Source organism: Macrotis lagotis, chromosome 1 (assembly GCF_037893015.1).
Source record: "Macrotis lagotis isolate mMagLag1 chromosome 1, bilby.v1.9.chrom.fasta, whole genome shotgun sequence".
Taxonomy (NCBI): Eukaryota; Metazoa; Chordata; class Mammalia; order Peramelemorphia; family Peramelidae; genus Macrotis; species Macrotis lagotis.
Genome location: NC_133658.1, coordinates 765,266,093 through 765,281,005, shown reverse-complemented (window position 1 = coordinate 765,281,005; position 14,913 = coordinate 765,266,093). Strand labels below are relative to the sequence as shown.

Here is a 14,913-nt window from a genome sequence, read left to right as displayed (position 1 = left end):
TGTAGTCCTAGCAGATTGCTAATAACTATATAACTTTGAACAGCTTTTTTGAACTCCCTGGGTTCCAGTTTCCTATCCTGCAAATGAGGGGGTGAGATTAGCTGATCTCTAAGAACCTTTCCAACTCTGAATTATATGACCTTAAAATTGCAGACATATTCTTTATCCCATGGACTGTTAAGAGAAATACAACAAAGCTTCTACTTGGTACAGGCAGCCTAAAAGTTGGGTTAACCTAGAAAGTCCCTATTAACTTGTTTAGCTTGTGGATAAACATCTTTAGCATCAAGATTCGGGATATTACAGCTGGCTCTGGGTTAAAACTGGGAAGGATGCTCAATTCTCATAAATTAAGTTTCTGATTTGAAAACTTGACTCCAGCTGAGCCAGCAGAAGCGATCTTCCTTAAAGATCTATGCTGTATTAAACCAATGAGCAGCAGCTTCTCTTGCCCACCTGCCCACCTGCGTTGTAATGACAAGGGGCTTTGATACAAACCAACTGAACGAGAGTGCGTGTGTGTTACAAAATGGGCTTTGACTTTGTTGGGGTGGGAGAAGAGGTGGAAAGCGTGGGGGAAAGTGGAGAAAGGAAGAACTCCAAACCTGGTGGGAGTAATCTTTGACAGTGTGAAGAAGCGCGTCACAAAGGGAGCTGTTCTACAATCCAATAGGCAGAGCTTTCGTTAACAGCCTGTGTGGGAGCTGACATAAAAGTGCTGAAACAAAATCAGTGTGTGCTGATTGAACAGCAAACAACGGGGCTGGAAAGCTCTGGAAGGCAGGCAGCCTGCTTTTCTGCTTGTGGGGAAGATTTCTGCTTTTAGGGACAAGTCAAATCACTCACTCCTTTGAACTGCCTTGGACTGAGAGCGCACCACTCCCCTTTGTTAGAGCTAGGGAGTTCTGGAGGCTAAAGTGGGGACGCAGCTCATCCAAAATGCTAACTTCCTTGCTGTGGTTCTCCCTCCCGTGTCTGGTGCAAGCCTTTGAGAGGCCTGAGAGATGGGCCAGCAATGGAAGTTTGGACGGAGACTTTGGGATCCCCAACGTGTCCAGTTTTTTCCCCTGGGGCAACTACTCATTTTCAGATTGGCAGAACTTCGTGGGCAGAAAGAGATATGGGGCAGAATCTCAGAAGCCTATGGTGAAAGCTCTGCTCATTGTGGCATACTCCTTCATCATCGTCTTCTCTCTCTTTGGAAATGTCCTGGTCTGTCATGTTGTCATCAAGAATCAGCGAATGCAATCAGCCACCAGCTTGTTCATTGTCAACCTGGCAGTAGCTGACATAATGATAACCTTGCTTAATACTCCCTTCACTTTGGTAAGAACATGTAAACTGAACTCTCTCTCTCTCTCTCTCTCTCTCTCTCTCTCTCTCTCTCTCTCTCTCTCTCTCTCTCCCTCCCTCTTTCTCCCTTTCCTCTTTATTTCCATCTCCCTTTCTCTCCTTTTCTCTTTTCCTTCTCTCTGTACCTCTTCTCTTTCTCTCTTTTCTTTCTCTTTCCTCTCTTTCCTCCTTCTTTCTCCCCTTCTTCCTTTCTCTTTTTGATTCTCCTTCATCTCTACTTTTCTCTTTCTTCTTCTCTTCTACTTTCCTTCTCTCTCTTCCTCTATTTCCACTTTCTTTTCTATTTTCCTCCTTCCCTCTCCTCTTCTTTCTCCCTATTTCTTTTTTCCTCTCAATCTCTGCTCTATCTTTTCCTCTATTTTATCTCTATATTTCATTCTCCCTTTTTTAGCTTAAGCTTCTGTGTCAGGGCCACTGAATGAATTAGATCGGAGCAGATGCAACCAGATGTGTGTGAATGGTTTGCTTTCATATGCAATCTTGCTAGGGACTGAACTGTTGGATAATTAAGCAATAATTTGAAGCCTTTGAAATGTCAAGTGATTGAAGCTATGACAAGGTACAATTTGAATTATTATATCCAATATACAGGCATTTGAAAGCTTTTCCTTGAATCTGTTGCTGCTTTGGTTCTAAAGGAAATTGAAAACAGATGGTAATGTCTGAATATGGAAAAGGTTAATGAAAAGTTATATTTATTTTCTAAATCATCCAGTGCATCTCAATTATCCTTTCTGGTTTGCCCACAGGGTATAGGATAGGGATTGTGTTTGGTGGTGAAAGGTGAAAATAATAGAGAAGACACATGTGATTCTTATCCTAAGAACTTGAAATGGGTGACCAGAACATGCCTTGGACCAGCTGCTTAAGAACAATTGAAGATGTGAAAGGAGGGTCTCTCTGTCATTCCATTTCATTTCTGATTTATTACTCATAAGCAGAATAGTGTGGATATATTGGGAGAATAATCTACACCCACCCTGAATGTCTTACAAATCACAACTGAATAATACTTAACATTTACATAGTTCTTTAATAATAGCTAATATTTATATAAAGTTTAAGACCTGTGAAGGGCTTTACACACATTATCATAACATAGTGAAGAGAGAGGGAGCCTTAAAAGACTGGGGTTCAAGTTCTGTCTCTGATACCTACTGTGTAACCCGGGGGCAAATCACAACCTTTCAATTCCTTAAGAAAATCTTCTTGCCATTATAAGTTACAAAGAAGGTGTCAAACTGCGTTAGCACCAGGGAGATCATGGGTCTGGTCCCCATCTTTTTACTAATACTGTTAATAATAATAATAACAATAATAATACTGATTCTATTGGGTTTTACAGTTTACCAATATATTCCTCATGACAATCTAAGGAAGTAGGTATCACTGGTATTGTTTCCCCCACTTTACAGATGAGGAAATAGGAATGAGAGAGAGAGAGAGAGAGAGAGAGAGAGAGAGAGAATCAAAGTGGAAATGCTAATCTATGTCTCCTACCTCCAAACCTAGTAATACTCTTTCTATTATGCTTCACATCCTTCATTTGAAAAGTCCACAAACTTAGACTCTAAACTGCTATCAGATGATATTTGCAACAATTTTGTAACAGAGTAGTGCAAGGATTATCTTCATTTTTACAAACAAGGGAACCAAAGTTCAGGAAACTGAATGGGTTAACATAAGATCAACCAATTATGTGAAGGAAGACTCAACCAGAATTCAAATGTTCTGGCTTGCAATAAGCCTGAGCTTTGGTCTTTGCTAACATAGGTTGAGTCACTATTTTGCTTCTGGTTGTTGCAAACCCTCATGATTTTTTAGCTTCAGTAAGAGCTTGAATCCCATTTACAATGGTCCAGACTTCTTCCTGGGAGACCACAAAGGTGGCTTAGCACAGCTCTTAAAGGAGGTACACATGAGCTCCAGTGCCTCATTTTTTTTTTCAAATAAGGAGCCTTCTCACCATCTGGTGCAAGCACAAACCATGCTCTGTCAGAATCCTGCCATATCTCTACCACTCCCAAAGCTAGGGGAAGCTACTACTAATCTATGAAGTTCACTACTCATAGGTTGCATGTTGAGCCCTGGTCAATCTGAAGCTTTATTCCTCTTGTGGTGTTATATTGAGGGGTGCTATAATGACTGGAGGAGCTTATTCTGCTCCCCAGTCTAGAGCATCTGTGGAAGGTAGGCTAGTCTCAGAATCCTTTGGGAATTGGAATTCAATCCACATTTCCTGGATATGCCCCAAGACAAACCCTTATTAATGTAGTAGTCTTTAGGACTTTGCCATTGCCTAGTATTGGGAACATGACATGGGCAGCTAGATGGTTTAGTGGATAGCGCACTGGACCTGGTGTAAGAAGACCTGGGTTCAACTCTAACCTCAGATACTTACTGTGTGATCCTGGGTGAGTCACTTAACCCCTATTTATCTCAGTAGGGATGGCACAATAGCACCTACCATACAAGGTTGTTATAATTAAGATAATAATTGTAATTTGCTTTGCACAATATGTGGCTCAAAGAAAGCACTAGATAACTATTTGCTTTAGTTTTCTCAACTCTAAAATGGGAATAATAATAGTATCTCCCAGGGTTGTAGTGAGGATCAGAGGATATAATATTTGTTAAATGCTTAGGACAGGGGCAGCTAGGTGACGCAGTGGATAGAGCACCAGCCCTGGAGTCAGGAGAACCTGAGTTCAAATCTTGCTTCAGGCACTTGATACTAGCTGTGTGACTTTGGATATATCACTTTACCCCATTGCCCTACAAAAACGAAAAGAAAAAAAAGAAAAAAGAAACAAAGATAGGTTCACAATGTATTCATGATTTAGACATAAAAAGTCCCATTATAAGTAAACTTAAGGGATGAGGAAGAAATCACCTTTCAGATACATGGACAGGAGAAGAGTTCATAACCAAACAAGGAATAGATAAAATAAGCAATTCTGATTGCATAACATTAAAAAGTTCTTGCAAAAACAAAATCAATATTACAATTAAAAAGAAAAATAACTGGGAAAATCTTTGCAGCAAATTTTTATGACAAAGGTTTCATTTCCAATTGATTGACATTTATAAGAATGAACCACTCTTCCATGAAAAATGAACAAAGGAATATATTGTGTACAAAGTAATAGCAATATCGTGGGATGATCAACTGTGAATGATTTAACTTTTCTCAGCAATACAGTGATCCAAGACAACTCTGAAGGACTTATGATGAAAAATGCTATACATCTCCAGAAAATGAACTGATGGTGTATGAGAACAGATTGAAGCAGACTTTTTTTTTTGAACTTTTATTTTTCTTGATGTTTCATTTGGGGGGGATGGGGAGTCCTATGTTTTCTTTCACAACATGATTATTATGGAAATATTTTGCATGACTACACATTTATAATCAGGAACCCGTGGTGGGGGATGGCAGATTAAATCAGCTTTGCCTCACTTGCTGCCCCCTTACCCCATACCCCTCTTATAACCTATATCAGATTGCTTGCTTTCTTAATAAGGTGGGGTGGGGTGGGAGGAAGAAAAAGAATTTGGAACCGAAAGTTTTTAAAACAAATATTAAAAATTGTTTTTACATGTAATTTTACATATGATAAAATGCTAAATAAAAAAGACTAAAAAAAGAAACAAAAAGATCAAAGGATATGAACAAGCATTTTAAGAGGAACAAATCATCAATAGCCATATGAAAAACATTCCAAATAATTAATATTTAGAGAAAAGCAAATTAAAAAATACTCTGAGGTTCTAAATTAACACTGATTATATTAAGAAAGACAGAAGAAAAATAAAATGTTAAATGTTGGAGGGGTTACAGAAAAATAGGAACATTAATAGGTCATTGATGGAGATGTGAAGTGGTCCAGCCTTCTGGAAAGCAATTTGTAACTATGTCTCAAAAACCACATGCTTATCTTTTGGTCTAGAAATACCATTACTTAGCCAAAGAAATCAAAGAAAGAGCAAATATATATATATATATATATATATATATGTATATAATATTTATGTCAGTTCTTTTTGTAGTGCCAAAGAACTCAAAATCAAAGAGGAGCTCATCATTTAGAGAATGACATTCAGTTAAGGTATATGAATATAATGAAATACTATTGTGCTGCAAGAAATAATAGAAAGGAAGGGTTTTAGAGAATCCTGTAAAATAATCAGTGAACTGATAAAGTGTGAAGTAAACCAGACCAGGAGAAAAATTTATACAATGACAAAAAATTGTAAATACAAAAAAAAATGTTGGGGAAAAAAACCAAGAAAATTCTGATCAATGAAATGACTGATCATAGTTCCAAAGGATTAATGAGAGGTGATGGACTTTTTTGAAATGGAAAATGCAGCATTTTGTTTTGTTTATTACAAGGACTTCCCCTTCACCCCTTTTCAATTTAGGTGAAGAGCTGGGAAGGAGGGGGAAAAAATCTTATTAATTTGAAAGGAAAAAGAAAAGAAAAGCTTACTGTATTTGCCTAACTCGAGGTTAGGAGAGCTCCTGAGAGAAAATTTGCAGTTGTATTCATAGGCTTTTAGAATTTAAAATTGGAAAGGTTCTTGGTGGTCACATCATCCACACCTCTTATTTTTATAAAGAAGGAAACAGAGACTCATAGGGCTTTAGCTGCTCAAGATCATGCAGATAATAATTGCCAGAGCCAAGAAATGAAGCCAGATCCTTTGACTTCACGTTTAGCAAATGTTTCATCATTCCATTTGTCTTTGTTTCTTTCTAGGTCCGCTTTGTGAATAGCACATGGATATTTGGGAAGGGCATGTGTCACATCAGTCGTTTTGCCCAGTATTGCTCACTCCATGTCTCTGCTCTGACCTTAACAGCAATTGCTGTGGACAGACACCAGGTGAGGCTCCATTTATGAGGAAAACAATTTTTCCTTCACGTACCTCTGCTGTTAAAGGACCTTGAGGGTTCTGAGAGTGGTCATTCAATGGCATAAACTTGCTGCGGGTATGTTATAATGAAGATTTATGTGAAATTGTGTTCTTGGAAAATTAATGCAAAAAAAGAGCTTAGAAGGGTGGAAAGAACAATGGCTGCCCTTTAGTATTTCCCCTGTTGATTCAGAACTATATCAGAAGTTCACAACCCAGGCTACTCACCCTTGCTGAATCAGCAAAGGCTTATTCACAAAAGGCATGAGATCCACAAGGCTTGTTTACAGCTTTGTTCTGAATCATATTGCCTATAATAAGTAGAAAGGTGAGGTAGTTTCTAGAGTAGTGTGAGTGTCTAGAAAGGAAGTAAATTGAAGTATACTTAAACTATGAAGTTTTAGATCATATGTACATTCTAGATTTGAGCTAGACTGGGATTATGTGAGTTAGAATTTTTCTCCTTGGAGTTATGATTTCATTGATTTCAGTACTTCTGTGAGGAAATTTCCTCCACTTTCTAATTTGATATTTTTAAGTGTTGTCTGCTGGCAAGGAAATGGAAATTGTAGAGAGAATGTCCATCAATTGGAGAATGACTGAAAGTATAAAATTATAATGGAATACTACTGTGCTTTAAGAGATGATGAGTAGGATGTTCTTAGAAAAATCTGAAAAGATTTTCATGAGCTGATGATATAAAGTATGTTCAAAGTAATAGCAATATTGTAAGATAATCAGTTGTGAATGACTTAGCTATTATCATCAATATGATGATCTAAGACAACTCTGAAGTATTTATGAAAATTTATGAAAAATTCCCAGAGAAAGAATTGATGGTGATTGAATTCTGACTGAAACTTACTTTTTTAACTTTATTATTTTGAGGATTTTTTTGGTCTATGTTTTCTTTCACAATGTGACTATTATGGAAATGATTTGCATGTCTATATACACACATATAATATGATATATGATCTATATTGAACTGCTTGCCTTATCAATGAGGGGGAGTTGGGGGAGAATTTGGAACTTAAGGTGTTAAAAATGAATCTTAAAAATTGATTTTACATGTAACTAAGGAAAGAAAATACTAAATAAAAATTGCCAGAATTGTCACACTATGTCAGTGGGACAGGTTCATATAACAAGGTCATATAACTAGTATAAATCAGAGATAAAATTTGAACTCAGGTCTTTTGGGTTCCAATGCCATACCTATATTGACAATACCAACTTCTTCCCAGAACTAGATTAGTATAAAAGTGTAAATAGCACTGGAGTTCTAGATTGGCCCAAAGGTTGGAATTGTGGGAACAATCTGTTCTAGATTGGAACAAGCAACATCAATGTGTCAGCTAAATTAGTGATAAAGTTCAAGTTTTAGGTAAGAGCACAATTCTAGATTGAGGTCACAATCTCTCTCTCTCTCTCTCTCTCTCTCTCCTCTCTCTCTCTCTCTCTCTCTCTCTCTCTCTGACATTCTTAATTGAAATAAATCCTCAACTTGGTAAGTACAAGATTGTTCTTGAAGAAGACCATCAGGGAGGTGATGCTATGACAAAAAAGTGAATTGGATTTGAGTGAGGGAGTGCTATGCTAAGTCACTAGTCTCACTTTCTCCTTTGGAGCCATCTGGGTCCAGTGGCCAGATATGAATCAGGATGACTGGAAATGACCCTGGATGTGAGGCAAAGTTAAGTGATTTACCCAGGGTCACACAGCTAGTAAATGTCAAGTGTCTAAGGCTGGATTTGACTCAAAACTCCAGAACTGATTCTCTATCCACTGTACCACCTAACTGTCCCTTCATATCTAAGTAGATAAAGAATAAATATGAAGAGAATAAGAGATACAGAATAAATATAAAGTGTGCTTGAACTACATCTTGAAGGAAGAGGAGGAGGAGTCTGTGAGGGGGAGAGGGGTGGAAGTAGATTTCAGTGTAGTTTAAAGACTTAAGATTTCCAAAAATACAACTCCCCAGGGCCCTTTAAATTAAACTTGATCTGCTGCATTCACCCAGGGATCCCTAATCTTAGAATGGGGCATACAGGCAGGGCATAAGTACTCAGTGGTATTCATTCTCGGACAGTCTCATGCCCACAGATGTAGAATTATAATTCTGTTTCTATGTAGTCACCCTCAAGAGGAAGCAAACTTATGAGGCGAGGATAGAATTGATTTGACTTCCTGGAGGAGTGAATGAAGATTTTGTTTACTTCTCTCAAACACAGCTGCTCCCTTACCCCTCAAAAAACTTGAAAAATAAAGTTCTAGACTAAATTCTTAAACTCAACTTCCTAGCTCCAATATATAAAATAGAAACTGACCTGATGGGAAGAGGAAAATAATATTTTCCTTGTAGTCTGCCTGACAAAATTGGACAAAGCCTCCCATATCTCCCTTGAGGGATGCTCAATACTATAACTATCCCTGACTATGGAAGGAAGAAGGCATTTAAAGGTGTCATGGAACACAACCCATGGGATATGGTGCTGCTGGGAGCCTCAACAGGAGCTGCTATGTCCAGTGAAAACAAAGGATGTATTTTGAATTAGCTAAATAGTAGCACCTGTAGAGAGGGATAAGAGAGGATAAGAGAATGTGCTTGGTCTGGATTCCTCATTCTGGCTAATTCTTCAGTGAGGGGCTCTTTGGAGCTATATGAGTATTGGTTGAAAGAATTGCAGATGTAAACAGTTTAGGGGGGAATGGATCATAGGTTTAAAGTACTTAAGGAAAGGCTTTCATGGAAGTGAATGAGGTACACTTGTTCTTCAAGGTTTCAAAGAACAGAGCCATGGGAAGGAATAGTAGAGACAGATTTAGATTCCATGTAAAGAAAGACAATATTTTAGTCAAAGTTTTTAAGGAGGGGTGGATGATCAGTTTTGGGGAATCTTGTAGAGGAGATTCATTTTGCAGGAATGACCTGAATTTGATGTCTTCTGTGGACCCTCCCATTCTGAGATTCTGTTTCTGTTCTGTGAACTTGTGATTCTGATTTACTTCCTTTGTAGGTAATTATGCATCCTTTGAAACCACGAATGTCCCCTACAAAAGGGCTCATCTCTATTGCAGTCATCTGGATCATGGCCACCTGTTTTTCACTCCCACATGCCATCTACCAAAAACTGTTTACCTTCAAATATAGGTAAGATCCTATTGTCAGCTGAAGAGATTCCTGATTGAGTGTAGAAAGATAATCATCAAGTACACAAACCTCCATTATAACTTGGTTACAGAAAACTTGCCTCATGACAAAGGCTGTCAAATAGTGGGGTTATGGAAATACATTGTAGAAAGCAACAGCTGGAAAGAATCTTGGACATGCCCTCTAGATTAATTCTCTCCCTTTTTAAAGATGGGAAATTAAAAGAGAAAGAAAGCAGAAAGAAACCAGAGAAAGGAAGCAATTTGTTTAGGGTCATGAAGAAGGCAAATGGGATTGCAACACAAGGCTACTATCTCTCAATTCAGGCTCTTTCTACCTCAACAAAGGATAATTAACCAATTAATCTGCAAACATTTATTTATTAATTGCCTACCATATGCTAGGGATTGTTAAGTGTTGGGTATTCAAAGACAAAAGTAAAATGACCTCTGCCCTCAAGGAGTTTACAATTTAACTAGAAAATTATGCTATCTTATACATGTATCATTGTACATACCCCACCCCCACACACATATATGTTATTTAGTTGTTTCAGCTGCATCTGACTCTTCATGAACCCATTTGAAGTTTTCTTGGAAAAGATACTGGAATGGCTTGTCATTTCCTTCTCCAATTCATTTTACAGATGAGGAAACTGAAACTATGTAAGTCTAGGGTCATATAATAAGTGTCTGAGGCTAGATTTGTATTCAGGAAAGTAAGTCTTCCTGATTCCAGGTCAGACACTTTATCCAGTGGTGGGATTCAGCTGTTTTGCACAGGTTCGGCAGAACTGATACTTGATTTTATGTTGATTTATATATTATTTTAATTATATGTTCTTTATAGTATGTTAATATTTTAAGTTGTTAAAATGGCACTTATAATCATGGTTCTTTCTAAGGTGGACATCTGGGTAGCTGCCCAATGTGGAAATCACAAATTTATATTCTTAACTCCTTTTTTAATGTTTATCTGAGCAACAGAATTTTCTAAGTTCTGGTAGCAATGTTAATTCCATTCATAGGTGAAAAAATTGATAGAACTAGGCTTAAAATATTTATTTATTCATTTCTTAAAAATCATTACCCCTTTGATGAAATACTACATTTTAATTCCCTCATTTTTGTTACTTCAGTAAGCAAGCATATAACATAAAGAGAAAAACAACCAGGGGATGATAAGCTGTCATTTGTTTCCTCTTTGTGTTATGTCCAAAATTTCCCCAAGATATTATGAGTATGTTAGTTTTTCCTGAATGGTGAAACCAATAGGAAACTGGGACACAATAAACTAATAGAAATATAGATTTCAAGGGTTATCTTATTGCCTAGTTTGGAAGCCATGGAAGTAGAAGAAAAAAAAGTTAGAATAGGTTGAATGGGTTTTGGTTCTGCATATTTTCCAACATTGGCTGCTGTGGTCAGGTTGCCCCATGAAGATATGTTTGCTTAATATGAGTAATATAACATAATCTAGTTTTGTGTACCTTTTTTATTGTTCTTATTTGATTATTAAATGCATGAAAAATAAACTACCTTTCAGTATATGTATTTTTTTTACTTAATGGTCATTAGGGCAAAGAATCAGTTGTTAATTTATTTGAATCCCACCCCTGACTTCATCCACTGTGCCATCTTACTGCCCTCTATTCACATATAAATATAGATATATCATGCTTTCCCATAAATATGTACATACATATGAACATGTGCATGTGTGTATAAATAGTATACATAAACATGTAATATATTAAATAAAATTATAGAATTATATAAACTAAAAGTTTGAAGATATCTCAGGGACCAGTTAGTCCAGCTGATACTGTGTGATACAGTTGAAAGAGTAATATCTTTGGAATCAGAAAAACTAAATTCAAATCCAAATTCTGCTACATTTGCCTGTGTGATATTTGACAAGACATTTATTTCATTTCTCTATTTTCTCACCTGTAAATTTATAAAACTAGGATCCTTCTAATTCTAAATTTATGATTGTATGTTTTAAGGATCAAATGGGAGTGACATGTAAATTACTTTGTCAACCTTAAAGTACTATATTTTTTATATTTATTTTACTCTTCTAAAACATCCTCAGCTTTTGTTTATCCATCTTATTTATTCTCCTTTTAGCAAGTCCTTTCCATTTTTCCCATTCCATTTTTCTTTATGTCTACTCTTATTCTTTTTCTTCCTAGTCTTCTTTATTGCTTACCTCCTGCTCAATTTTCCTTCAATGGTTGGCTTACCAATTCTCTTACTGTAGTTATAGGTTTCTGTCACTAAGGGGCGCATGCTCACATTGCCTGGAGAATAAGATCCAGAATAACCAGGCACAGCCTGATCTTGAAAGGCAAGTCTTAAAATTGCACAGATACCCTTACGAAACATTCTCACCATCCTGCCCCAGATAGACTTGCAAAAATGCAGACATTCCAAAGGAAAGAGCAAACTTTCAGTTGTCGAATCATGGAAATCAAAAATGAAAAGGACGGAGGAAGAAACTAAGGCTCAGATTGAAATTCATTGTAAAATGTAATTATTTCCATGAAAAAAAATTGGAAGTATTACTCAAAGATAAACACAGACCGTCTTATTTTGCAGCTCCTAAAGGGGAAAAGACCTTTTTCTTAGGTTTACACCCATGAAGGGAGGGAAGGATATTTGATAAAACTATCAAGGTATTTGGAGGAACATGCCAGTATAGTGGGAAGGGCAATAGTGTGATGCTCTGCAAAGAATACTGGAACTGTTCGCAGAGGCTCTGGGTTCAAATACCAGCTACAGTACTTACTTCCCTGTTGTATTTCAAGTTCTTTCTCTTTGAGTCTCAGTTTACTCATTTGCCAAATGAGAAGTTTAGACTAGGACTAGATTATCATTAAGTTTCCTTCAAGACCCCAGACAAAGAGCAAGGTTACTAATAATATCAGGAAAACTAGGTCCAGTCCCAACTTTTCCATTGACTCAGTGGGAGGGGCCGTCTCTTCTCTTCCCCTTGGCCTATTTTCCTTGCAGAAGAATGAAATACCACAGGATAGATATTTCCTTAGATTTATTAGTTAAAGATGGTAAGGCTGAGACTTGTTTTGTTCTCTATGATGATCTTGTCTTTTTACTTCCTTTCCCTTCCCCCCTCTCCCCCCCAGTGAAGATATTGTCCGTAGCCTATGCCTCCCAGACTTCCCAGACCCAGCAGACCTCTTCTGGAAGTACCTGGATCTGGCAACCTTTGTTTTACTTTACATCTCTCCTCTTCTCATCATCTCTGTGGCTTATACTCGAGTGGCCAAGAAGCTCTGGCTTCGAAATGCCATTGGTGATGTGACCACAGAACAGTACTATGCCCTTAGACGCAAAAAAAAGAAGACCATCAAGATGCTGATGCTGGTTGTGGTGCTCTTTGCTGTTTGCTGGTTCCCCTTGAACTGCTATGTGCTCCTCCTCTCCAGCAAGACCATCCGGAGCAATAATGCTCTTTACTTTGCCTTCCATTGGTTCGCCATGAGCAGCACCTGTTATAACCCCTTCATTTACTGCTGGCTTAATGAGAACTTCAGGTCTGAGCTGAAGGCTTTGCTGAGTATATGCAAAAAGGCACCCAGGCCTCAAGAACATATACTTCCTTCTACACTTCCCTCTTACCGGGTGGCTTGGCCAGAAAGTGGCAACTGCAAGAGGGTACAGGGCCCTCACAACCTCCCAAATGCCTCCAATGTTCATTCAGCTAAGACAGATATCTCCTCTGTTGAGCCTATTGTGGCAGTAAGTTGAATGAAGCCAAGACAGTGATGAACACATCCTTGGGAGCTCCTTGAGAAGACTAAGAAGAGATACACAAAGTTTTGCTGCCCCTTTGCCTCAGACTCCCAAACCTGGATAAAAATAGGGGCCAATTTAGGCAGGTACTTCTAGGAGAGTGTTGGCTAAGTATGAAGTCCTATCTCATGTAAATATATATTTGTTTGTACCATCTCCTGTACACATTTCCAGTAACTCTCCAACCAAACTAGATTTGGTGTTTGAACTTTCAGGCCATCTGGCAAGTACACAAACTGTATCTATGAGATAGATGCTTGGGTTGAAATTCTGACTACCGATAGTTTTGGAGGGAGCAGGCCATGTCAGTAAGTCTAAGCAGACAACAATGTTAATGGTTTTTTATTTATCCATTAACAATTTTGAGGAATAAGTGGAGCTTAGTTACATCTGTTGCAGGGGAGGGCAAAGAAGATAAAGGATCTCCTTACCTCATGCTATGGAATGGAAGAAGGTAGGAAGAAGGTAGGAAAGAACAAATCAACAAGTAATTGCTCTGTTACCTTATCCAAGGAGCTCTTTTTTTTTCTATTAGCATAGATGATAAAAGGAGGAAGAGAAAAGACCCAGGCAAAGGGATTTGTATTATGTGGTGGTTACCAGAATCATCTCATCGCAACTGAAATAGAGAGGTCTCTAGCCAGTTCAAGTGTCTTTTTCTTCAGACCCTAGAAAAAAGTAATGAGTGCAAATAATGAGACTCAAATGGGAAGAAAAATATCTACTCAATAACAGCCACATAGGAAGGAAAAGGGGCTGAGAAATGCTCTACCTTCAAAGGAGAAAAGGGAGTATAGTTTGATCAACTATAGAAAGAAAAATTTCATTTTCTCCCTAGCTATCTATTCAGATTATTGCTCCTTGGCCTTTATCTAACATTTTTATCCAGTCCTACAGTAAAATTGTTACTTCCAGTGTAATTTTGAATGAGTGCACACAACAGTGCCAATCAAGGATAGCAATGTCTCATGTACCACTTAAAATATGTGTACTCTCCCCAGGACCCCATTTTCAGGAGTATCTTGGCTGAATTTGTTCAGGTTAGACCATTTAGCTTTGAGAGGCTCACAGTGCCATCTAGAAAAGTGAAGTGTTGATTGGGACTACGTTGTGTTGTAACCAGTTTGTTGTGGGGGATTAATGCACATAGACTGTGGTTACTATTAGACAGATTTCTTGCCTATAGTAGAGTTTTAAGGCATACTGTGGATAGGACCAGAAAAATGGTCTCTGAATAGAACTTGTTATGAGTGGAGCTGAACCTGCTCAAAGGATAGACTTTCAAAGAGCAGGCAGAAGAAATGATTTCTGTAGTGCTTGAAATAAGATCGCTGCTAAGTCAAGTAGGCCAAAACACTGGAGACTGACATTGGTCAGGTCATTGCATCTTATGTTTGATGTGACAGTTTTCTTTGTGTTTTCCAAAATGTGGGTCCTGAAGGTCAGAGGAGAATGAAAATTACAACTCTCTACTTACCCTCAGATTACTTTGTATTTATTTTGTATATTTGTGTTTTTAAACTCTGTCTGTGACTCATCCTTTGCTACTCATAGTATTCTTGAGGGTGGTAGCCCTAAACAAATGATATATTTTCTATGGCTGGCAAAATCCTACACCTCATTCTTGAAATTCCAATGACAAAGAATCACCAACTACCTAATTGA

At 37.7% G+C, this 14,913-nt stretch overlaps 1 protein-coding gene across 1 annotated transcript; it reads left to right on the top strand.

Moving 5' to 3' along the window:
* Positions 1-744: 744 nt before the first annotated feature.
* Positions 745-14,592, top strand: GPR83 (G protein-coupled receptor 83). Its single transcript, XM_074187948.1, has 4 exons — positions 745-1,326; positions 6,117-6,242; positions 9,297-9,430; positions 12,579-14,592. Exons 1-4 carry the CDS (start codon positions 940-942, stop codon positions 13,201-13,203), a joined length of 1,272 nt encoding a protein of 423 aa, XP_074044049.1. The 5' UTR covers positions 745-939; the 3' UTR covers positions 13,204-14,592.
* Positions 14,593-14,913: the final 321 nt, after the last annotated feature.